The 27,463-nt window shown below is 37.2% G+C and overlaps 1 protein-coding gene across 1 annotated transcript in view; it reads left to right on the top strand.

The window, feature by feature from the left end:
* LOC133640910 (nesprin-1-like) overlaps positions 1-27,463 on the top strand; it is a 228,250-nt gene that overhangs the window by 130,334 nt on the left and 70,453 nt on the right. Inside the window, exons 41-51 of the mRNA XM_062034594.1 lie at positions 5,169-5,345; positions 5,590-5,745; positions 5,833-5,982; positions 7,934-8,104; positions 8,191-8,312; positions 12,176-12,356; positions 13,654-13,836; positions 16,916-17,023; positions 17,125-17,279; positions 17,465-17,597; positions 25,883-25,977. Of these exons, the coding sequence (XP_061890578.1) occupies positions 5,169-5,345; positions 5,590-5,745; positions 5,833-5,982; positions 7,934-8,104; positions 8,191-8,312; positions 12,176-12,356; positions 13,654-13,836; positions 16,916-17,023; positions 17,125-17,279; positions 17,465-17,597; positions 25,883-25,977 (1,631 nt within the window). The remainder of the gene's footprint in view (positions 1-5,168; positions 5,346-5,589; positions 5,746-5,832; positions 5,983-7,933; positions 8,105-8,190; positions 8,313-12,175; positions 12,357-13,653; positions 13,837-16,915; positions 17,024-17,124; positions 17,280-17,464; positions 17,598-25,882; positions 25,978-27,463) is intronic.

Genomic DNA, 27,463 nt, shown 5'->3' with positions numbered 1-27,463 from the left:
GTGTAGGATACTTCTCTTGTTGCCTTATTTGTATTTGACCACTACTGTTTTCTGTTTATTTGTTACTGACTGTGGCAGGACACCTCTGCTTCTGTTTCACTTCATGTTGCTGGTAAGTAATATGGTTGTAGTAGTAGGCAGAGGTGTGGACTCGAGTCACATGACTTGGACTCGAGTCAGACTCGAGTCATGAATTTGATGACTTTGGACTCGACTTGACAAAATGTAAAGAGACTTGCAACTCGACTTAGACTTTAACATCAATGACTTGTGACTTCACTTGGACTTGAGCCTTTTGACTTGACATGACTTGTTACTTTCCCCAAAACCCAAAGATTAAAAAGTTATTTGGGAGCGCGCCGCTCCGTATTTTTCATTTTCTTCGTCTGTGTGCGTGTTGTTCCTGTCAGCTGGTGTGCTCTCAGTACAACAGCCAATCAAATTAGATCTACGTTGTTTTCATCACACAGCATTCATCCAATCAAATTGCAGGACAACCACCGAACAAGAGTTGTCAAACAATGCGGCAGTGAGAAACAATTATGCCAAAGTTAATTTCGTTCGGGTATTAAAACTACGACTTGGTCAACAAAAAACGAATTGCCGTATGCAAATCACGCAGTTCGAATATTACAGACGGAGACGCAACAACTTCCAACTTCGTTCGACATTTGAAGTTGCACAAAGGGTAAGTTTTGAATGTAAGATAACGTTTATTGGCTAAGTAACGTGACTTTTATTTGCTGTGTAGTTAAATCAGTGAGGCTGTAAACTCACTGCTAACGTTATAACCTTAGACATCTTATAAGTAGACGCAGCATCGAGCGCTACTGCCTACAGGCTCAGACGAGACGCGGGGCCGCCATCTTGGAGTGGTGACCTGCCCAACTCAGTGCAATTCATTTGTCAGGAGCAATGAACTGTCAGCGCATTTAATTCATCTTACCTCACTGAATACCACTGATTTTCACGCGCTTTTTTGTCATACGTGTAGCTATGATAAAGGAAACATGTTTTGGCGTGTTTTATTATTCATAGTTTGCTTAACAGTAATATAATATTCTTATACGCTATAAGTGACCAGACGTCCGAGATCAAAACTGGGAATATAATCCCAGAGAAAGGGGAAAAAAACGGTCAGCTATTTTTAAATTGAAGAAACAATATGATTAGGTTATGTATACATGCGTATATCCTACATAAACAATGTATGAATACATTATATATATATATATATATATATATATATATATATATATATATATATATATATATATATATATATATATATATATATATATATATATATATCTTATAGACTGTATCTCTGTTGCTGCAGCAGCAGAGAGTCTGTCTTGGCACTTTGTATTGATATTTTGTATTACATTCTTCCCTTAAATGATCATGTTTACAGTCATTGTTTTATATGTATTTTTTATGTATGTCGCTTTGGATAAAAGCGTCTGCCAAATACTTCAACATAAACATATATAAAAACCTGAAAGTCTTTATCAGCTAAAACCACCAATCTGTTTCACTGGATTCAGAATAAAACCAAATTCTGTCTTACCCAACAATGTTAGTATTTGAATATTGTTACTTGAAGACTTATTCCTGGTTACAATTATACTGTTAAAGGCCTACTGAAAGCCACTACTACCGACCACGCAGTCTGATAGTTTATATATCAATGATGAAATCTTAACATTGCAACACATGCCAATACGGCCGGGTTAACTTATAAAGTGCAATTTTAAATTTCCCGCTAAACTTCCGGTTCGAAACGCCTCTGAGGGTTGACGTTTGCGCGTGACGTCAATCATTGAAACGGAAGTATTCGGACACCATTGAAGTCAATACGAAATAGCTCTAGTTTTCATCTCATTATTCCACAGTATTCTGGACATCTGTGTTGGTGAATCTGTTGCAATTTGTTCATTGCATTATGGAGAAAGAAGCTGAGCAAGCAAAGAAGAAAGTTGTCGGTGCGAAGTGTCTATTTTGCGAGGGAAGTCAGCAACAACACGTACACAGCCGGCGCTTCTTTGTTTACATTCCCGAAAGATGCAGTCAAGATGGAAGAACTCGGACAACAGAGACTCTTACCAGGAGGACTTTGATTTGGATACACAGTTGCGATAACGTGAGTACACAGCTGCGCTTCCAAACATTTGATCGCTTGCTATAACTAGCTCGAGCTAGTAGCTAGGAGCTAGGAGCTAGCATTAGGATTAATTTGTGGCATATTAAATATAAGCCTGGTTGTGTTGTGGCTAATAGAGTATATATATGTCTTGTGTTTATTTATTGTTGTAGTCATTCCCAGCTGAATATCAGGTCCCACCCGTGCGCTTCCAAACATTTGATTGCTTGCCCGTACGTGCGTGTCATGTACGTAACTTTGATTAAATATATAAGCTTTATGAACCTTGGGTTAGGTGAACGGTTGTTTGGGCTGAGTGAGTGTGTGTGTTATGCAGGTGTTTGAATTGTATTGGCGGGTTATATATACGGGATCCCGTCCATATTACCCGCTCGAGCTATAACTAGCTCGAGCTAGTAGCTAGGAGCTAGCATAACAAACACCTAGGTGTTTTTATGCGGGATTAATTTGTGGCATATTAAATATAAGCCTGGTTGTGTTGTGGCTAATAGAGTATATATATGTCTTGTGTTTATTTACTGTTGTAGTCATTCCCAGCTGAATATCAGGTCCCACCCGCGCGCCTCCAAACATTTGATTGCTTGCCAGTACGTGCGTGCCATGTACGTAACTTTGATTAAGTATATAAGCTTTATGAACCTTGGGTTAGGTGAACGGTTGTTTGGGCTGAGTGAGTGTGTGTGTTGTGCAGGTGTTTGAATTGTATTGGCGGGTTATATATACAGGATCCCGTCCATATTACCCGCTCGAGCTATAACTAGCTGGATCTAGTAGCTAGGAGCTAGCATAACAAACACCTAGGTGTTTTTATGCGGGATTAATTTGTGGCATATTAAATATAAGCCTGGTTGTGTTGTGGCTAATAGAGTATATATATGTCTTGTGTTTATTTACTGTTGTAGTCATTCCCAGCTGAATATCAGGTCACCCCCGGCTCTCACAGCATCTTCCACTCCCCACTAGTCCTTCACTTGCACTTTCCTCAGTTAAAAATATTTCATCCTCGCTCAAATTAATGGGGAAATCGTCGCTTTCTCGGTCCGAATCTCTTTCACTTCATGCGGCCATCATTGTAAACAATAGGGAACTTTGCGTATATGTTCAATTGACTACGTCACGCTACTTCCGGTAGGGGCAAGCCTTTTTTTATCAGATACCAAAAGTTGCGATCTTTATCGTCGTTGTTCTATACTAAATCCTTTCAGCAAAAATATGGCAATATCGCGAAATGATCAAGTATGAAACATAGAATAGATCTGCTATCCCCGTTTAAATAAAAAAATTTCATTTCAGTAGGCCTTTAAGAAAGTATTGTCTTATATTTTGCCTAAAATGAGAATGCATCATAATCAGTGGCGGCTGGTGAATTTTGTTTTAGGTGGGGCTGAAAGTTTGTAAACCAAACCCCTGTAGGGCAGTCATCCTCCCCCAGAAGATTTCTTTGTGATTTTCACATACAAATATTGAAGATCTTTGCTCCTTCTCAACTCTGTGGTAATATTATTTTCATAAAATACAACCAATAGTACAATAATGTTAAATCTTACTTGTGAAAAGTAATCCCCCGATTCCTATTTTCAATAGTCCGCTCATTTGAGTAGGAAAACGCTGAACACCATCTTTATTTTCTACCTGTCACCTGTCACTACTTCAAGATGGCGGCCAAATTGCTCGCGTCACAGCAACCAATGCTGCTTCTACTTATAAGATGTCTATGGTTATAACGTCATTGCAAACACGGCAATCTGTTGCGTCCACTGCAGTTCGCTACCTTATTCATACTTTTTGCCAAGTGATTTTTTTAAGCAGGGTTGCATGAGGTACCTAGACAAAACGTTACGTTAGTCAATGTATCACACACAGTAACGTAACGTTAAAATGTATACTATATTAACAATATGTGTACATATTGCATAGGGCCCTGACATCTAAAAAGTACAACTCTGTTCATTGTTTTGTTCATGTTTTTGTTATGTGTTTCATATGTACGCACACATAAACACACAGACAGTACGAGATGAGATCAATGAGATAAGGTAAGAACAGGATAGAAACTAGAACTAGTTACAATGCAATATGCCATGGAAATACAATGTTAACACTTTTGTGCAAATAAGTACAGTTGCACTTGTTTTTTCAAATGTGTTTATTCTGTAAAAGAATGAGTTAAATGTTTAAAATTACTGGATAATACTGCTATTATGAAGTGCAATGTCAGCACTTTTTTCCCCCTGCAATTTCAAATGCACTTGTTTTAATAAATAAATACAGCGTTTTAAAAGCATAAACAATCTGTGTAAATATATTAGTCTGTGGTTTAAAGGACTTGAAAGGACTCGAAATTCAAAATGCAGGACTTGGGACTTGACTTGAGACTTTCCAGTCTTGACTTTGGACTTGACTCGGGACTTGCCTGTCTTGACTCGGGACTTGACTCGAGACTTGAGGGCAAAGACTTGAGACCTACTAGTGACTTGCAAAGCAATGACTTGGTCCCACCTCTGGTAGTAGGCTAAAGTTAAATTATTTAGTATGCACTAATTAAAGGGGCAGAGCTTTAAGAGACATTTTAGCTTTTATATTTTATAAGATATATTTTTTGTAAGAACCACAACTAATAAATATATTTCAGTGAATAATTTATTGTTCAAATCTGTATAAAAATATGTACATAAAGTGTTGTAATTATATTGTAAAATGGATGGATGGATGGATGACGTTTAAAACAAAACTGTTATTATTAATTAGTAAGTATACATTTTTTGAGCCTTTTTAGAGAAAATCATATCATTGTAGTAAACTATGCAAATTACTCGGTCATGGTGACCACGCCCATAGCCACGCCCCCACCGCCACAGGTATCTTGGCAGTTCATGGGAAACACTGAGATCCAATGCAATAACTTTAGTGTTTTATCTACATTTGCACACATTATTCAACATCACTAATATTAAGCATATAGTAACATTTCTCTTTCCTTTTTCTGTTGTTATTCTTTGCATAGGCATTAAAGGCATCTTTGGTCAACGGGCAGCTTCTTTTGGATTTTCTCTCCCAAACTGGTCCTCGAGCAGTGGAAGTAGATGTCCAGTCTCTTTGTTCTGAGCGGACAATGTATGCCGAGCAACTTGGTGCTCTCAGACAAAAGTGGCTTCACCTGCAAGGGGCGCTGGAGAGCCAGGTCTCGTTTTCAGCATGCCTTTTCCTCCACTTCAATATTTTTATTCATATCCAAGAACATGCATAAGTCGGAGCACGGCCTTTCACCTGCTTTGCTCCTTTAAATATTTGTGTTGTTACTTTACCCTATATAAATACTGATGTCAAGTGGTATGAAATATAAATGGTGTAATACTGTGAATTGTTAAGCTATTTTAAACCTTCTCATTTAAGATGGGCTTTGTCATGATTGATTCCTCATATAGATTCGTGCAGATGCTCAAGTCCGTCACACATTTGCAGCCCGAGAGCAACAGTTGCAGCGTCTTTGTCGCTCGGTCGAACAGCAGAGAAAGCATCTGAATCAGTGGAAACAGTCCAAGAGTCAAACGCTGACTAGACAGATTCTGAAGGAGTCGGAGGTACACACAAGCAGGATGCAATTTTCACATTTGCACCCAAATATTCCCCATTGGAGCTGATATTCTGTGATTTTTTTTTCTCCCCAGGTTGTTGTTGGAAGAGTAAAGGAGGTAGCTGCAGCTTTGCAGGGCCTGAAAGCCTCACGTGTTTTTGCTGAAAAGGAGCACCCACGTGATGTTGCGTTTTGGGAACAGGCTGAGACTGTCAGCCAGGCTTGTGAGGATCTCAGTCTGCAGGTAAAAAAAAAAGCCCATACTTGCTAAAGATGAGTCTCAAAATGTGCTGAAAATTTTGTAGCAAATCATACAAAAGGAATATCAGTCTGGCACAGTGAGCCTTCCCTCCAATAATGTAATATCGTTATGGACTTCTATTCCATGAAAAAACTCTTTCTGGATATTTTCAGGTATTTATGTTTACAAAAGACTTTGTTGGTCTTCTCAAATAGTGGGGTGGGTCTCTCTGTAGGGGCGCGGCGTGATGCCGGGGTGACGCTTGCATAAAAAAAATAAAATCAGTGCAGAAAAAATCAATCCAGAAAAATCAAATGTAAAAAAAATAATAATAATAAGTTATAGTATACAAAATCGGTGTATAAAAATTCAGTGCAGTACATTCAGTCCTGAAAAATTAAGTGTAAAAAAATATATATAGTATAAAAAAATCAGTGTATAAATTCAGTGCAGTACATTCAGTCCTGGATAATTAAGTGTAAAAAAATATTTATATAGTATTAAAAAAATCAGTGTATAAATTCAGTGTAGTACATTCAGTCCTGGATAGTTAAGTGTAAAAAAATATTTATATAGTATAAAAAAATTCAGTGCAGTACATTCAGTCTGGGAAAATTAAGTGTAAAAAAAAAAAAAAATGGTATAAAAAATAAATAAATCAGTGTATAGAAATTCAGTGCAGTACATTCAGTCCTGACAAATTAAGTGTAAAAAAATAAATGAATTATAGTATAAAAATTCAGTGCAGTTCATTCAGTCCTTAAAAATTAAGTGTTAAATATATATATATATATATATATATATATATATATATATATATATATATATATATATATATATATATATATATATATATATATATATATATATATATATATATAATGTAGTATAAAAAACAATGTATGTAAATTCAGTGCAGAAATATTTGTTGCTTCAAAACTCAAGACCCACTTCAGGTAAATTAAGACTGAAGCACCTTATTGGCTGGTTCTAAAACATGATCGATTGCTTCAGTCTTAATTTACTATAAGGGAGTATTTTTGCACAGAATATTTTCACACTGAATTTTATCAATGATTTTTTTACGCTTAATTTTACGCACTATATTTTAAAACTGTATTTTAGACTGCATTTATAAACACACACATTTAGATTTGTATTCAATTAAATTGTCAGCATAATTTGATGTAAAAAAAAAAAAAAAAAAAAATCAGTTCACAAAATTAAGAAGCAAAAGATTTGGTTACATAAATTCAGTGTAAAAAAAAAAGCTTTCATAATAAAGACACAAATCGACCTCCATATTAAAAAATGTATGTAAAGTCCCATGGGAGTTTGTTATGAAGTAAAATTTGCCGGCAAGCACAGCAGTCTGAGTCACTTATCTTTGCACTGATGTATGCATTGACCTGATCACTGACCATACAGTAACTGTACAGTAACTCTCAGGTAAGAACTTCGGTTAAGGTAAAGGAGCATGTGGTGTCAAAATAAATTGCGTGATTAATCTGCCTTTATACATGATTAATGCTATTTTTTTTTGTGATTCATCGCATGAGTTAACTTCTTAAATTTGACAGCCCTACTTTAAACATAACTGAAGTTAGCAGGTTCGATTTGTTTTGTAAGCTGCTGTCCCTCCTGTGAAGTTCAAGGATGCGTAATGATTAAGTCAGAGAAAACTAACGAGAATAAGTGTTTTTCTGTAAGTAAAAGTAAGGTTTCTATGGCTCAGCTTGCCAAAACTCTTGCCCTCATAACAGAAACAAATAAAAAATAAAAACATGTTTTCCTGCAATTAATCCTACTCAGTGGTTGTTTGGTGAAAATGGATTAAATGACACTTGAAAAAGATAAGTAACATACGTCAAAACATTTTTGTACAAACATCAAAAAAATGCATGCTATTATGGGCTTTGAATGAACAAGTTGTTTTCTGTGTGCTATTTTGCAGATCCAAACGATGCATCCAGCCTTGCAGTTGGATGAGAAAGAATGGTCTTGTTTGGACAAAAATCTGAGGGAGGTTTCTTTGTGCGCCAGTAAGGTGCGCTCTACCCTGCAGCTTCACCAAACACATCTGTTTTCACTGAAGCAGACAGAAGATCACATGAGGTGCATTCAGGTGAACAATGCGCGTCATGTGTCACATTACAGATGTTTTCACATTCATGTCTAACATTTTGATACGTCAATGTTTTATGTGCACAGCAACTGCAGGAGATGGTCCAAAAAGGGGAAGAGCATTGGGAAGATATCAACAAATCATTTCAGAATCTTGACGGTAGAACATCTCTATTGCTCTGTGATCGAGTGGAACAAGAGCGAAAGCGGTCAGTAACACGCAGCGTTAAATTTAATAGCCGTTTTATTAACGACGTCATGCTCTGTTTCCTGAAGAAAAACAAATATCCTATGAAAAGATGTGTAGCAAAGCATGTTTTTGTTACGAAGTTGTTCTTGGTTCTGCGGCTGTGAATATTTGGGCACCCTTCGATTCTTGGGGGTAACGATTCGATTCAGAATCGATTCTCGATTCAAAATCAAAACTTTTTTTAAATAATATTGAGTGCCAGTTCAATGATTAACTACATTCCTCCATAAAATAAATAAAAAGTACTGATGAATGTATATTTTACTTAAAAGAAAACCGGTTTTGTTTAATAAAATTCGATAGCAGATATGGGCATCAAAAATATGATTTGCCTGAGTGGCTGATCAGGACAAATAAAAATAAAAAAATATAAAAAAATAGGTTTTTGTTTTTTATGAATCAATTAAGAATCATGATTAATTCTAAAATAAACATTTTTTGACACCCCGACTTGGTATAGTATATATACACAGGGTTAGGCTTTTTAGCTAGCGATTTTCATTTTTGACGTCATGAAAACCCGGAAGTTAGAAAGCGACCATTTGATCATCTTTTCTCGCGGAAGCGGCGTGAACAAGTCTGGGAAATGAGACCTTTTTTATGTTTGGTGAACATAGGACCCGTGTTAACTTTGACAGCAGTTTTTAATATAGTTTTAGGCATAGTCTTCTGATGATGATTTAGACATACTTTAGTCATCTAGATTGATTTAGTTTTAGTGGACTAAATTCCTCAATGTTTTAGTCAACTAAAATTACAGTAACGTTTTTTTATACATATATGTAAAAGATAAAGCATCTTTAAAGTTGTTTTGAAACCACTTTTTTACGGTTACTGCGGAGCATCTCAAAAACTAAATTCACATCAAGACTGCATGAATACAGCATATTAAAAGGTACAGGTTTAAAGATATTCCATCCATCCATCCATTTTCTACCGCTTATTCCTTTCGGGGTCGCGGGGGGTGCTGGAGCCTATCTCAGCTACAATAGGCGGAAGGCGGGGTACACCCTGGAAACAAATAGACAGACAACATTCACACTCACATTCACACACTAGGACCAATTTGATATTAAAAAATAAAATTAAAAGTACAAAAAATATACCCAAGCAGGCAGACACACTGAACCAAAAACTCAAAATGAAGCCATAACAGATTTTTCAGTTTTTGTATTTTACATTTTTTTGGTAAATATTCAACGAACACAATTCCTGTTTTATAGTGCAAAACATGTCAGTGTTTAAAAGTACAAAGAACAATGCGCAATTACGTTTAGTAAATAATTATTTGGTGTGCAATTTCAGTCTTTATTTATAATTTTTTTTACTATTGCTTATTATTTGACCCCTGAATAATATCAGTATTATGATAATTATCAGTCCATCCACTGAGGGTAAAGCCGCCCCTTTCTTTATAAACTTAGTGACGCCTATGTTTTGGAATCTAATCTTTTAAATGATCTTGGGTCCTTGAATGCACTACAGCAGGGGTTGTCATGATCCGTGGTCCGGATCATGTTTTTGTTATGTTCTGTTAGTTTTGGACTCTTTTAGTTCCTGTTTGACACCTGAGTTTGGTTTGGTTGCCACGGCTACTTATGATTTTCACCTGCCGCTGGTGTTCGGGACGCTCACCTGGCTCTAATCAAGAGACATTATTTAAGCCTGCCTTTGCCAGTCAGTCGTGCTGGCGTCATTATTGGTTTCATGCCACAGTTTCGTGTTTGTCCTATGCCATAGTTAATGCTATTGGTTTCATGCCACCGTTTCGTGTTTGTTCTATGCCATAGTTAATGCTATTGGTTTCATGCCACAGTTTCGTGTTTGTTCTATGCCATAGTTAATGCTATTGTTTTCATGCCACAGTTTCGTGTTTGTTCTATGCCATAGTTAATGCTATTGGTTTCATGCCACAGTTTCGTGTTTGTCCTATGCCATAGTTAATGCTATTGGTTTCATGCCACCGTTTCGTGTTTGTTCTATGCCATAGTTAATGCTATTGGTTTCATGCCACAGTTTCGTGTTTGTTCTATGCCATGGTTAATGCTATTGGTTTCATGCCACAGTTTCTTGTTTGTTCTATGCCATAGTTAATGCTAGTTGTTTCATGCCACAGTTTCGTGAGGTTCATGTCAATAGTTTCATGTCCTAAGTTTTTGCCTTAGCTTCCGCGTGCGATATACACGCTTGCTTTCGGGTTGTTTTCTGTTTTGGATCTCGTTGACTGTTTCTTGAAATTAAATCATGTTCCTACCTGCAAGTCCTGTCCGGAGTCGTCCGTTTGCCTTCCTGGGAGAACGACCCCCTAGTAAGCGAAAACCCCGTCGTGACAGAGGTAGGGAACCTATGGCTCTCGAGCCAGATGTGGCTCTTTTGATGACTGCATCTGGATCTCAGATAAATCTTAGCTGACATTGCTTAACATGATAAGTAATGAATAATTACGCTGGTAATCACAGTGTTATAAATAATGTTCGAAATATAAAACATTTTCATGCATTTGAATCCATCATCCGTTTTTTACCGCACCTGTTGAAGAAGTCCTATTAATGGTAAGAACTATTTTATTTATTATTGGTTAGCTTCAGAATAACAATGTTATTAAAAAGAATAAGAGACTTATTGTACTATAAAAATGTTGGTGTTACTTAAAAATGCACGCATCTAGTTGTATTTAGTGTTAAAAAATATTGTATGGCTCACACGGAAATATTTGGCTTTCATGGCTCTCTCAGCCAAAAAGATTCCCGACCCCTGTGCTACAGTAATGTCGTATAGGATGCAAAAGTGAAAACTTAAACATAACTTTGTCCGATGCTGTCACAAATAGATGTATTGTTATATAGTAAATGTGCGCTTTTGTGACGTCCGTGTTAAATGAACAGTGAAGTGTTGAGTTTGCTGCTACCAGGAGGGATGGACCATTTTACATTTTTGCAAGGGGGTTAGGTAGTGTTACACATTCCTAATTTGATTCAAACAACCTTTGTATGGAATTTTGCCAGCAAAATTTATTTTATCTTGACTTTTATAAAAATAAAAAATGTAAACAACCTTTTTGACCTGCTGCCCTCAGGAAGGCGCTACAGGGTCATCAGGTCTAAGACAAACAGACTCAAGCACAGTTTTTTTCCCTAAAGCCATAACCATGGTGAACTCTCATAGGCACTGATTTTATAGTTTAGCACCTCTCTGTGTGCAATTTTTACTTTCCACCCACAGTCTGAATGCTTCTGTATATATATATATATATAGTATAATATTTAATCAGCACATTCAGAACATTCGTTCTCAGGACTGGACTGTGCTCCTTACCTCCTTTTGCACTATTTTTATTTTTCTTTCCTTCCTATATTTTGCATATTTGTAGACTGTCACACTGATACTGGAGTTGCTTTTAATCTCATTGTACCTGTGTATAGTGACAATAAAAGGCATTATCTTATATTTTTAAATCTTTACCAATGCCTGTGGCCATGATCATATGGTCCCCCTCGGGGTTGTGGCCCTAAACATCTGCATAAAGTGTTTATGCCACTGGGGACCTTTTCTCTTCTAGCAAGAATGTGCCACAGAGCACAAAAACAAAAGATAAATATTCTAAAAAGCAAAACCTTAGGCCCATCCAACACTAGAACGGAGATGGCGAGGCAGCAAGCTACGTCTCAGGAACATCAGTGACGTCCAGTCTTCTGAATAAATGGACAAAAGTTCCCACTGTCCCAAGACTTATAGTGTGGACCTGTGTATATTTTCAACTTAAACACCATCATAGCCATTAGCTATGGGGTTCGAATCCTAATTGACACCTCCTTGGTCCAGGTGGAAGGACGTGTTGGACGAGCTGAAGGACGTAGAGAAGAAGACTTCGCAGACCTTGGCCCTCTGGCAGCAGTACGATCACACTTCCAATAAATGCTCACTTCAGCTGGAACGCCTGCAGCATCAGTTCTCCTCCTTGTTACCTCGACGGGGACCGCAGGTCACCGTCCTCTCAGTGGAGGTTAGTTTATGTGGCTCATTTGTCGAGTTCTTGGAAATATTCTACCCAGAGATTGGAACAATTTGGATTATTTTTTTAAACTAGCGAAGAGGACGTTCTACGAGTGCAATTTAGTTTGATTATCTGAATTTTTCATTCTTTCTAAAGAATTACCTGCATGAGTCATGGCGTATTTAAGTTGATTGAGAAGATGAACTCAGGGCTGTTTTGCTGTACTCTCCACAGACTGCATTAGGACTTGTCTGGAAAAACAACCTAAGAGGTCCAACCCCTCTCCCCTCCCCTCCCCCCCCTCCCGGCCCCCCACACACACATTTTCCTTACAAACAGTGATTTAGTCAGATCCATTCATGTTGATGTAGTTTTAATTAAAGATGTCCGATAATGGCTTTTTTTGCCGATATCCGATATTCCAATATTGTCCAACTCTTAATTATCGATTCCGATATCAACCGATACCGATATATATACAGTCGTGGAATTAACAAATTATGATGCCTAATTTTGTTGTGATGCCCCTCTGGATGCATTAAACAATGTAACCAGGTTTTCCAAAATAAATCAACTCAAGTTATGGAATAAAATGCCAACATGGCACTGCCATATTTATTATTGAAGTCACAAAGTGTATTATTATTTTTTAACATGCCTCAAAACAGCACACTGGAATTTGGGACATGCTGAGAGAGCATGAGGGGGTTGAGGTGGGCAGGGTTGGGGGGGGGTAGCGGGGGGTGTATATTGTAGCGTCCCGGAAGAGTTAGTGCTGCAAGGGATTCTGGGTATTTATTCTGTTGTGTTTATGTTGTGTTATGGTGCGGATGTTCTCCCGAAGTGTGTTTGTCATTCTTGTTTGGTGCGGGTTCACAGTGTGGCGCATATTTGTAACAGTGTTAAAGTTGTTTATAAGGCCACCCTTCGTGTGATCTGTATGGCTGTTGACCAAGTATGCATTGCATTTACTTGTGTGTGTCAAAAGCCGTAGATATTATGTGATTGGGCCGGCACGCAAAGGCAGCGCCTTTAAGGTTTATTGGCGCTCTGTACTTCTCCCTACGTCCGTGTACCGCTCTGTACAGCGGCGTTTTAAAAAGTCATACATTTTACTTTTTAATACAGATACCGATAATTTCCGATATTAAATTTTAAAGCATTTATCAGCCGATATCGGCAGCCCGATATTATCGGACATCTCTAGTTTTAATAAAGCTACTCTAATTTAATTTTATAATTTTTTACCGACTGTTGTGGGTAGGTTGATAACTGCTGACATTTTTCATATATTTCCAACCAAAAGAAATTGCAGAATTCTGCAACAGAACTACAAAGCGGTGTGGAAGAAGTTCTGGCCTTGTCAAAAATTCTCGTTGGATGTCTCCAACCACTGGCTGCGAATTCGGTCCAATCGGCGAGCAGGCTGCTGTCGCTTGAGGTCTTCCTCTTGAACCAGGCGATGGTCGACGCAAAGAAAAATCTTCAGGTATTGGCTTGGGTTTAAAACCTTTTTTTTAATCCTAAAAAGCTATCACACAAGTAAGTAGCAAGTAGAAATTCACTAAATATATTAAAGAGGAACTGCACTTTTTTGTGGAGTTTTGCTTTTCGTTCAAAATTCCATGTAAAACAAGAACACGTTTTCCCTTTTTTTTTGCATTCCAACTTGTAAATAAACTCTAGCAAAAGTCAGCTAACACTGGAGCCAATGTTAGTCGCTCTATTTTGCTGTTAAAGCGCTCTAAAAACATCCAAAAGCCTTCATCATAGTTTTATTCTGTATGCACGCTGTAAGTATATATGTAATGTAGTAACAGGCACATTCATGAATAACATGTAAAAATTTGTTTTTCACTATTAATTTCACGCATCACAACATTCGCTTTTCCCCTCAATAATAACACCGCTACTCATGCAGACTTCATGAGAGATAACAAAGACTACTTTGGAGCAAATGATAATCCAGAACCCTTTATTTTTTCATCTAAAAAAAAGGAGGATGAACTACAAGTTTTAGAAGCTGTGTGCTTAACAGACCTAGCTTTGGTGAAACACTAAACATCCTGTAGCCGTACTGCTAAATGCTAAACTAGGAACATAATTAAACTATCCCTTACTGTACATTGTCTGCTCTCACTGAGATGGCAACTGATGGGATGTTTATATATTCCTGTTTAAATTAAGAATTAATGATAATCTTCCCAAAGGTAAAAAAACCGCAACCAAGCCTCTTTTCGTGCCTTTCTTGCCATCTCCGGGTATAATTTGACCGTCAAAGGCCAACCTATTTTATGGCCACTAGGGATGTATACCGTGTACCGGTATTTTTTGGTACTGGGTCCTAATTGGGTCGGTCCAGAAAGGCCTTTAAGACTCTAGACTAATGGTACAGCAATCGATTTTTTTTAATCCAGCTGATCGTCGTAATTATGACACATAGTCACATAAAGTTCTAGTGCCGCTATTACGCACGAGGTAGATGATAATCAGCTTGGAATAATCACAAAAAAAGAAGCAACACCACACCAAAGTTTGTAACATAACAATATTTCCTCATAGTCCCCAAATTCACACACGCTAATAAGAGTTTGTGTCAGTTTGTAATGAACACCAACTAACTCACGACCGCCACTTCGGCACTTCATCAACACGGCCGTCCTTAAACCACCCAGTAATCCACAGGCCAATATTAATCCACTCAAAAAAGTGAACATTTTAAATAATCTTTGAGTCTTTTTATTTATATAATACATATACGTCAGTGGCTGTCAACACTGGCTTGCGGTTCGTCACTCAGGCCTGTGTGCAACATAAACACAAATTCCTGTTGTTACAAAATGCACACCAACCAAGGTTGTGTTTAGTTATATTGTATATTTGATATATCATGTTAAAGGTCTGTGAATGAACATGAATATCATACATTAGTATTATTTGACTATTATTTTATTACAATTATTTTAAAGTTATTATACGGACAAGCGGTAGAAAACGGATGGATGGATATACTAAGTGTAATTGTAATGAATAGAAACACAGTGATATTTCTGTGTCCCCTTGCAGGATTACATAACTGCATTATACCTTGCACTGCACACAGTTGACTTGTTTAAGACCTAAAAAGCAGGTGTTGATAAAATACTTCCCAGCTGTGGGGTTATATCATGTTATTGCTGGTGCACAACCTCTTGTGCTAATAAAAATGCATGTTTTTACATCTTTATTTACACAAATTACGTATAGTACCGATGAGAGTACCGATGAAAACCGATATCGTCACTGGTATGGATAAAATCCTAATGGCCACAGTTTTCCACTTTCCAGGTGAGATGCATGTTTTATAATCTAAAATTAACTTTCACCAATTTAGAGGCAATGCAGCAGCAGTTCAGTACTGTGTCAAAAGTTTTATAGGCAGGGTGTAGCTTTTCCACTTCTTTCTTTTTTGAGTTTGGATACCTGTATTTTTGTTAAGTTTATATAAATTTGTTCCATTAAAACTCCAATAAATATTAAGCTTAAAAGAAAAAAAGGAAGTTCTTGTTTTACATAAGGATTGTGAATAATAGGCACAATTCCAAAAAAAAGTGCAGTTCCCCTATACATATATGCTGGATTTATTAAAATTTTCCACCATTATTTCGCATTACTTAATTATTAATGCTTTTTTGAGAAGGCCTGAAACATGCCACATTTCTACAAATTGCAGCGTACTTTTTGCAATTTTGAAAATATTTTTCCTCAAAATTCTGGTTGAATTTAAAATTGATGGACCTCAGGAGTATGGATGGGAACCATAATGCCAACGTAAACGATAGTAACCAGAAAGGGGGGAAAATAATCTATCAATGCTTAGTTTTAAGGGTAAAGGTCATTGCACGTCGCTGCTCAGGTGCATTCAAAACAGTGGTTCTTAACCTGTTTGACCTCGGGGCCCAATATTTCAACTACAGAGGGGCCTGGAGTCCACTCAAATATTAACACTATATTAGTAATCTTAGTCTTGATTTTAATTGTATTCAATAATTATATCTAACCTACTTATAGTTTACAACCGTACCAAATGATATGAAACCATGTGTTAATCACAAACATTATTCAACACAAACATTATGCATAGTTCAGGCTGATTAGAAAAGTAATAATCAAATATACTGTATAAGACGTGATTTGTAAATGACTGACGAAAAATTTAAAAAAAATTAACTAAACCGTTAATAAAATTTAAATGTAAATGAAAATACAGCTTCTCCACATTAGTCATAATTTTTGCGCTTCTCTATGACTTAAGATCCAGACTTCTTTTTGTTTGAGATTGCCATTACTGCCGCAAGTGGCGGAAAAGCGTATTACAACTGAGTACCAATGCAACCCATACGGACCATAGCTGAAAAACAAATATATGGCGTCCCTCTAGGGGGCACTCGTGGCCCAACAAAGGGTTATGGTTAAGCAACCCTAATTTAAAAGGTTGCACCATTGAGCGTAATTTGACATATGCTTGTCATTACAGAGTTTAGTTTGAAATATCATAAATCCATATTATTGTTGTTTTCTGTCTGCAGGAAAATGTGGACAACCACAAACGCTTTCACATGCAGCTGGCAGCTCTCGAACAGCAGACAATACTGCACGGAGAAGACTCTTGCATAAATGACAAAGACGTAGTGAAGGTTTGTTGCCAACAGCCCAAAGTGATAGAGATGCTTTTTAAAGTTTTACATCATCATGTTCTCTTTTAAAAGAAAACATGTTTTTTTTCTTGGCTGTTTAGCAGGAACTCTTGAAACTTGTTGAACTGCTTCCATCACTGGTTAATGTCAGCGAGATGAGCGACTATGTGAGCCTCAGCAAACAGGAGACAGAGACACTCCAAATGCTCAGCAACCAATGGACCAAAAATGTAACTCGCGTATCTTTTGTACACAGGTGAGAACATGAAGCTTCTTCAGTGTGACAGTAAAATTACACTTTATACTCAAGAAGAATAGGTCTGATGGAGGCACGGGCAAGGGTCGAGAGTGTAATTCTAGGCTTTAAAACTGATTTTTGACACAGAAATGTATTCCTTTTGGTTTACTTTTATTTTCATTCACGAGAATACCATTTATTAGAACTCTGCAACGTGGTCGCCAGCAGTCCCAAGACTTTCACCAGAAGTGTAAGGAGCTGACGTCTATCCTGGAGGTGCTGGAGTCAGAACCTCAGAGTGGCTTCAACCTCCAGGAGATGATCGCTGTCCACCAGGTACAATTTGCTCATCTGTGACAATTCATTTCTGGTTGATTTTTTTAACCAGAAGTTGAGGATGTGTACCGAATAGGGCTGTCTTTGATTAAGGATTTTCATAGTCGATTGTGATTTGTTAGATTTTGCCCATAGTCAACGATCAGTCCAATCTATGGCGTATTTTAGGAGAAATAAAGATAATGGTACGTAGTAGTGTATACCGACTGGTCACTAAGTGTCAGCATTGGTAGGAAAATGACTTTTAAAAAGTAATTAATTACAGTTACTTGTTACTTTCCCCAAAAAGTTATTTAAATACTCCTGGAATTATTCTTTAATATATGTAATTAATTACTAAGGAAAATAATGATACTTTTTTTGAAGACTTTCGTATATCTGGTGTATGCAGCGGTTGAGAGATGTTTCATGAGAGAACAGTATGTACAAGTGTGTGCCTTTTAAAAGGCGGTGCTTGTTGCCAAGTGAAGCGTGACATCAGCAAGGGCGTGCTTATTGGCTGTTTTGGCTCAGCATTAGTAGGAGATTGCTGCAGCAGTGTCAGTGTTTTTTTGTTTTTTTATTGATAGTTAATAAAGCCATTGAACGTGCGTCAATGGCTGTCTCTCCTTGTCCACAAACGGAGTATTGTAGAATTATTGATGTTGAGTACTGCTTCATTAAATGTTCAATATTCCCCCGTAGTAGTAGTAGTAGTAGTAGTAGTAGTAGTAGTATAGCGTGTGTGCGTGCGGCGGATGCCACTCCCACTACTCTAGAGTGATGTGAAGTGAATTATATTTATATAGCGCTTTTTCTCCAGAGAAAAAAAATGTTTTAATGCCGTATCAGTAACTGTGTTGTAACATACATAAAGTAATTAAAGTTAGTCGTTACTAGAAAAACTACTAACGGTGTTATGTGACGCTGTTTTTCCGAACACTGGGTGTCAGTAACGTGACATAGATGTGCTCTGGCGCTTATTCCTGAATATTCCAATGTTAATTATAGGTACCTATAAAAGGAAAGTCCAAAGATCTCATTTGCGTTTTTTCCACCTCCATAAAATGGCTAAACCACAGCTTGTGAGGACCTTAGCTTTGTAAAGACATCAAACTTGACTAAATGTTTGAAGTAAAAATCGTAACAAGGTTTCCATGAGTGAACCAGCGGAAGGATCATCACCTTTTTTAAGAAGAGAGCTACACCTTTGGGGTGTGGCAGGATTTTAGCCAGCCAGAAGCTAGCGATGGCACGGCGAGCTCCGTGTAGAACAGCAGCGCGCCCCGACGTGTCTCAATCACGTCCGCCATTGTAGAAACATCGTCCCAACACTTTCAGCAAAATATTCTTGTTTGCAGATAAATATATTTTACACAGTGGAATCTCTATTTACAAATTTTATTGGTTTTTGAACAGGGTTTGTAAATCAAAAAGTTGTACACTTTGAACACAATATAAAGTACAGTACATACAGTACTGTATATCGATCAAACATAACAAGGTGGTAATAATTAAACATTCCTTTTAACAAATCAAAACAATGACATCGACAAGCTGCTGTCCTCTGTATCATTGCTCTGCCAACAACCGTATTGCCACACTGATAAACATTTAAAAAACTAAAATCCACTTACATTAGAGGGGAACTGCATTTGTTGGGGAATTTTGCCTATCATTCACAATCATTTGACAAGAAGGCAAACGTTTTTTCCCCCCCGCTTTCTAACATGTAAAAATCATCTCATTCGAGGTGGCTAGCAATGCATCTACCTAGCTAGCAATCAATTCTACCTTTAAAGGCCTACTGAAACCCACTACTACCGACCACGCAGTCTGATAGTTTATATATCAATGATGAAATCTTAACATTGCAACACATGCCAATACGGCCGGGTTAACTTATAAAGTGCAATTTTAAATTTCCCGCTAAACTTACGGTTGAAAACGTCTTTGGATGATGACGTATGCGCATGACGTAACCAGTGAAACAGAAGTATCGGTACCCCATTGAATACAATACAAAATAGCTCTGTTTTCATCTCATAATTCCACAGTATTCTGGACATCTGTGTTGGTGAATCTTTTGCAATTTGTTTAATGAACAATGAAGACTGCAATTAGTCGCATCTTCCAAGCGTTTTTTATCATCTTTAAAATTGTAAATAAAAAAAAAAGACTTTTTGTCTCTCATAATGATTGTGAACAATAGGCAAAAAAGTGCAGTTCCCTTCTAACAGGAGCAATTGTTTTGGCATCTTTTTCAAGAAAAGTCCGGTCTCATTACAATTAAAATTTGCCAAGTACGAAGCCTGCTTGATCGATTCTTCCATACTTTTAAGCGCCATTAATGTACTCATAAATATTTTTTAATTTTTTTAACGCCACAGCAATTCCCTCCTTTTTTCATGCATTCCCTCGTTTCCACACTGGTCTGTTGTCTTTTCGGGTCTTATATTGAGTTAGCAAAATGGTCAACTCTCGTCAAAAGGCAAAAAAAGCCTACACGCTGAGAAGTGACTATTGGTGTTCTGTACTGCGCAACAAGTGACGTGGAGGGCTTTGCCTTCCTTAAAATGTTGCGCCCTGCTTTTTGCCTGCAGGCGTGACACAAAATGAATAACACGTAGACATAGTTCGTAAACAAAGGCATACTGTTTATAAAATCTCGCAAATAGAGGGGTTCGTAAATCGAGGTTCCAATGTAGTAAGAAATTGGGGAGGCCAAGCGATAGCTAGATGTGACGTTTCACCAGGAAACAGCGACCGCTCTGAGGAAGGCTGACGAGACAGCCGAAACTAAGATTTATCGCTTACTTTTGTAATCTTTTTTATAATATTCAAAGAATACATGAACGCTGTCAGTTTATTCTCCCAACACACATGCTACTGTATATGCGACGGCCCAGTGCGTATTAGCTTGACTCCCTCCCCCAGGGTTTAAAGTTCAACAATTGGACTGCATGGCTGATAGTCGAATCAGACTCATCCACATCAAACCATTGAATCTTCGACTATTTTAAGATAGCCCTTGTACTGAATTCTGTACTCCGTACAGATTTGCATGAAATCAAGCGGTACCAATTTCTGATACCTGGGTTGAATGTGACGTCACGTATAGTTGCAGACTCCGGAGAGGCTCCAGAACTAGGTGGTCAAACTGTTTCAGTAAAGTTATTAATAGCATTCATAGCAGGCTGCCTCTAGGTCAGGGCTATTCAACTAAATTGTTCAAGGGGCCACACATCCATAAAAGCTCGGGGGGCGGACTTCCACCTTCACTATTATTCTTATGTTGAGAACTAGAATTCTCTGTAGTGGAATTTTTTTGGGTCTAATTTAGTTAAGATTTCAGAAAAAAATTGCCCTGTTATGCAAATATTAGTGTCCACTGCAGTGGATACTGGCCTTTGGGAGCTTAAAATATCAATGCATGGATCTGCTACTGTGTTTACACTGGTCCAAGTTCCTCTATACAAACAGTTTTTTTAATATTTGCAGAATAATGTTACTCTCCCACATTTTAAACTGAACTGGTTGGTCTGGTATCATGTCCCGCCAGTTGAATAGCCCTGCTCTAGGTAACGTTGCAATTTACCATGCCAACAAAGCGAGGATACCTGATTAAAGGCACTCAAAAGCTAGTTTGATGTTAATTCACATTAGATAGGCCATATACAGGTAATGCTACTGTTTAGCTTTGCCAATTTTACATGGCGATTTAAACGACTCCAAATATGTTAATAAAAACTACAACTAAGATGCATGTTACAATCAAACAGCTGGTGTGTAATAAGGACAATACTTACAGTATAGACCAGTGGTCCCCAACCTTTTTGTAACTGCGGACCGGTCAACGCTTGAAAAAGACCGGGGGGTGTATGGAATTTTTTTAAATTTTATTTTATTTTTTGTCATAAAAAAATACAATCATGTGTGCTTACGGACTGTATCCCTGCAGACTGTATTGATCTATATTGATATATAATGTAGGAACCAGAAATATTAATAACAGAAAAACAACACTTTTGTGTGAATGGGGGAGGGAGGTTTTTTGGGTTGGTGCACTAATTGTAAGTGTATCTTGTGTTTTTTATGTTGATTTAATAAAAAATTAAAAAAAGGTTTATTTATTTTTATTTTTATTTCTTGTGCGGCCCGATACCAATCGATCCACGGACCGGTACTGGGCCGCGGCCCGGTGGTTGGGGACCACTGGTATAGACGCTTTCTGAGCGCAACAAAAGACTCTACAGCAAAGACTGAACTGACTAGTAGGGCTGTGAATCTTTGGGTGTCCCACGATTCGATTCAATATCGATTCTTGGGGTCATGATTAGATTCAAAATCGATTTTTTTCGATTCAACGCGATTCTAGATTCAAAAACGATGTTTTCCCGATTCAAAACGATTCTCTATTCATTAAATACATAGGATTTCAGCAGGATCTACCCCAGTCTGCTGACATGCAAGCAGAGGAGTAGATTTTTGTAAAAAGCTTTTATAATTGTAAAGGACAATGTTTTATCAACTGATTGCAATAATGTAAATTTGTTTTAACTATTAAGTGAACCAAAAATATGACTTATTTCATCTTTGTGAAAATATTGGACACAGTGTGTTGTCAAGCTTATGAGATGCGATGCAAGTGTAAGCCACTGTGACACTATTGTTCATCATTTTTTAATTTTATAAATGTCTAATGTTAATGTCAATGAGGGATTTTTAATCACTGTTATGTTGAAATTGTAACTAATATTGATATGGTTGTTGATAATATTCATTTTTGTTTCACTACTTTTGGTTTGTTCTGTGTCGTGTTTGTGTCTCCTCTTGTCAGGCTTGGACGAATGAAGGGACTCAGATGCAGAGAGGGGAGGTTCTAAATAAGGCTTTTATTTTGAAAATAACTCTTAACCTCCAGAGCAGAAAATATACAATCACTATGAGGTTCTACTATATCAAAAAACGTTTCCAAAAAGGGAAAGAACCAAAAATCACTCCAACGGAGGAATCGACAAAAATAAGACAAATATAACTAGCAACGAATCTGCTATAAAAAACTTTAACAAAAAGCGCTCCAAACGGAGGAAGAAATAAAGGACTATCAAAACTTACTACTCTCACAATTATTCTAACATTTATATAAACAAAAATCACTCAAACTTTGAGGAAGGAAATATTTAAAGAAAAATCATAACTCACCACTGCGGTTGAAAAAGGTTAAATAACAAAGGTCGCTCTAAGGGAGGAAAAGGTTAACTCAAAATTACAGCTTGAAAAACGCTGGATAAACATACGTGGTCGTGGGACAAGGCAAGACGGGAACATGAACTAGGACGCAAGACAGGCACGAAGGATCGAGACAATCTGGTAAAAAAAAAATGGTAAAATGGTTGTACTTGTATAGCGCTTTTCTACCCCTTTTTAAGGAGCCCAAAGCGCTTTGACAGTATTTCCACATTCACCCATTCACACACACATTCACACACTGATGGCGGGAGCTGCCATGCAAGGCGCTAACCAGGACCCATCAGGAGCAAGGGTGAAGTGTCTTGCCCAAGGCCACAACGGACGTGACTAGGATGGTAGAAGGTGGGGATTGAACCAGTAACCCTCAGATTGCTGGCACGGCCACTCTACCAACTTCGCCACGCCGTCCCATCTGGCACAGAACAAGGGGAGGGATGGGCTTATATGGAACATGAAGGTAATGGGAAACAGGTGGAAACAATCAAGGGTCAGGGATGACGTCAGACTGGTGACACAAGAGGAAGGGCCCGTGATCTGAAACAAGAGGAGATGCTTTTCAAAATAATACATGCAAATCACAAGACAGAAAAAACCAAGACAAGACTCTCCTCACCGCAGTGTGACACCTCTCAATTGCGCTGTTTATTGCAGTTCTGAGTGTTGCTGGGTCGGGTTTGGTTTTGGAATTGGATTGCATTTTTATGGTATTCCTGTGTATTGTTTTGTTGGATTGATTAATTTAAAAAAAAAAAAAAAGGAAAGAAAGAAAATGGAAAAAAGAAAATAAAAGAAAAAAAAACGTTTTTTAAAAATGAGAATCGATTCTGAATCGCACAACGTGAGAATCGCGATCGATCTTTTTCCCACACCCCTACTGACTAGCCAACACAAACTACACACTACTGCCATCTAATGTTTTAAACTTGCAACTGTAATTGAGACTCAAAAGTTATAATAAAACAAGCTATAACAACTGAAAATCAGTTATCAATGATGCAACAAATTTTATTAACAAAAACAATATTTATTAATACACACAAAAGTACCAAAAACTGATACTGTTGAGGACCGGTATCGATTCTCAGGTACCGGAAATTGGTACCTATCGTTTCAAAGGTGAACGATACCCATCCCTAACGGCAACGCACTGAGGATAAACTAAAACAAATGCAAGCTTTAAAGTGACACAGAAGTGGTAGAAAACAAGATATAACAACTGCACAGTGCTGTTTTTAGTATCAGGTCAGTGTTAAATACAGTCCCAGCGTCACGGGCCTGGTAAGCCTTGCCCGCCCTGCACTATCACAATCACAGCTCTTAAATGGCGTACATTGAAACAGGATTGGGGGTTAGGTATTAGCGAGAGCCATTCAGATGATTTTCCTTGCGGGATAAGGAAATCACCGCCAAAACCAATATGTGTAATATTTGTACACCAGAGAGAGAGCAAAGAGGACACATTTAATTTTTACTGCTATGATCAGGCCAGTCATCGATTTAGTCATTGACACAACTGTATGTCAAATCTATTATTTGCTGCTATCGGTGTTGCGCCAAAAACTGGTTCCATTGTCAAATTGATTGCCGCCGCTAAAGTGCATAGCGCTTTCAAGCTTCTTCTGTCCACAACTGATTACTAACTACATGTAGGACAAACACTTATAGTTGTGGTTATCGTAAGGATATGTGTTTGAAATTATTTAAGCCGTTATCGTGTCCGAAAAATGATAGTTGGCCATTTCTATGGTAATAATGAGATTGTAAAGAACTGTTATTGATCCGAAGTTGATGTGCTAAAACCTTTTTCTTGTTTAGAAGCTAAATGCTGTATTAACTGTACGGTGTTCATGCACATAATTAATATTAATAAAGTGTTTGGATGTATTAATCCAAGAGAGTTTCTACATATATGATAATGAAGTAAATATATTTACTGTTTACATGTTGAAGTACCCTTTAAAAAGCTAAAATCAACCCCAAACGACATTTTAGTGATTCAAATATGTTGATATTGACACATGTCATCTGTACATCTAAGGGTATTCTAATAATTAATGCACAGCTAAGATGTGTCAATATCAAAATGTTACTTTGCATCACTTTTTGGCAACCAAGAATACATGGATATAATGAATACATCCAAACACTTTAGTATTTAATATGTGCTCGAACAAATAACAGTTAATATTGTATGTAGCTTTTACACAAGCAAGAGGTTTTAGCACATCAACATTGTATCTACAACAGTCCTTTACAATTAATACCATAGATATGGCCAACTCATTAATTTTCCAGACACGATAAAGGTCTAAATAATTTTAATCACATATCCTTATGATAACCACAATTCTAAAATGTTTGCCTTACATGTAGTAGACGAACAAAGGCCAGCTTTAACAAGTGTGTGCGCTACCGTGGCGGGTATCAATTTTTGGCAGGTCAAACGTACTCATCCCTAGTGGCCAAGGATTTGTTGGCCGCCACTTGTTTTAGACTTTTATTTCAACTTGATACCGGGACTTGCCCCTCACTCATTTTCTTGCTCGCCCTAAAACATCACGCTTCTATACCTGTAGGGGAGGGCGGGGTGTGCAGTGGACAGGACAGCCCACAAAAACAGGACTGTTCAGGGGGGTTTAAGTCTGCTGTAATTGATAGATCTGGTATTTTGACTGAAGCACAGTTTTAATCTGTGATGGAAATTGAATTATATATGTCTCTTTTAATGTATCTCACGGGACTACATCGATATCAAAGTAACCCCCTGTATCCTCTGATTTTTCAGTATGTGACCCTGTTCACCCCTGATGGATCTGTTTTCATAAGAACATTGCTACATCATCCAAGCAGATGAATTAAAACCACACAATTTGTATTTATGCCTCTACTGCTAATATTACACAGTATATCATTGTAGCATTAAATCTGCAGCTCAATCTTAACACTATATATTAAAAGTTCATCTTCTCACAGCAGGCAAGCTTTCAAGAGGATTTGTAAGTCTATTACTGCTGATCAAATATGTGTTTTTGTGTTGTCTCCCACCCGTGAAGAGGCGTCAGATTGAAATGATTACTGGACAAGAACTTCTCCAAAGTCTTCTCCGCGATGCAGTGAAGTCCATGGAAATGCCAACAGGGGAGAAAAAGTGAGTGACTAAACAATATTGAAGTATATCTAAAATGCTTTTAAATTTTTTGAAAATATGAGTGTATTGAAGAGGTAAAGCATAAGTGAGTAATTATGTGATTATTATGTCAGTACAAACTCAAAATGAGTCCAGGCTGGTCCACCAGTATTAAAGACCACTAAAGTATGGGGTTTTTGATGCTATGACAAAGATACTATTTTCCTTTTTACAAGTTAGTGTACCATCCAAACAACGTATTGTACTACAGATTGGTACTTTATAGCCGAGAAAATACAAAATATCTCCAAAATACTTTGTGGAAAATCAAGGACTTTAAAGTTTTTATATAATATACAACCCTACTACTGCGAATAGGTGGGGACTTGTCCAGGGTGTACCCCGCCTTCCGCCCGTGTGCAGCTGAGAGAGGCTCCAGCACCCCCGCGACCCCGTAAGGGATAAGCGGTAGAAAATGGATGGATGGGACAACCCTACGTATGGAGCTAAATTAAGGGCAAAAGTTTTGCACTGTTTGACTGTGTTTGTTCCCTCCGGGTACTCAGGCTTCCTCCCACCTCCAAAGACATGCACCTGGGGATAAGTTGATTGGCAACACTAAATTGGCCCTAGTGTGTGAATATGAGTGGGAATGTTGTCTGTTTATTAATTTTTAATATAGCTTCATATTTTATTCTCACATAATACCTTATCTTACGTATGGGTGTCGCTCTTTTGAAGTACAGGTGCAAAAGCCTTACGTTGTAACTGGATTGGTTGTTTTTGATTACTTTTTATTTTTATTAATCACATTTTATTAAGGTTGACAGTCCCAATCGAAATATATGAAAATAAAAAATTTACTCAGAAGAATTACCAGAGTGAAACATAATTATATTAGACCTGGGGGAAAAATGTGAGCACTTAATACATACATAATACATAATACCTAGTCTTACATATGGGTATCGCTCTTTGGAAGTACAGGTGCAAAAGCCTTAGGTTGTAACAGGATTGGTTGTTTTTGATTACTTTTTTTGTGATGGTAAAATATTGCACAGATTACATTTCAAAGCATTACGCCAAAAGTGCAGACCCACCACATTTTGTAGATGACAATTGTCATTGTGGATATATAGTACAGTGGAACCTCCATTCACAAACTTAATTGGTTCTTAAACATGGTTTCTAAACCGAAAAATTTGTTTAGTGAATCGGAGTTGTCCATAAGAAACAATATAAACATGAATAATTGGTTCTAGCCTCAACAAAAGTTCCTATTTTAGTGAAAGAAAATGCACATTTGAAGACACTATATGAAGTATATATATATATATATATATATATATATATATATATATATATATATATATATATATATATATATATATACTGTGTATATATATATATATATATATATATATATATATATATATATATATATATATATATATATATATATATATACTGTGTATATATATATAAATTTATACTTTGTATATATATC

Source organism: Entelurus aequoreus, linkage group LG23 (assembly GCF_033978785.1).
Source record: "Entelurus aequoreus isolate RoL-2023_Sb linkage group LG23, RoL_Eaeq_v1.1, whole genome shotgun sequence".
In the NCBI taxonomy this organism is placed as follows: domain Eukaryota; kingdom Metazoa; phylum Chordata; class Actinopteri; order Syngnathiformes; family Syngnathidae; genus Entelurus; species Entelurus aequoreus.
Note: the sequence above shows the minus strand (reverse complement) of the source record. Positions and strands in the feature narration are given on the sequence as shown.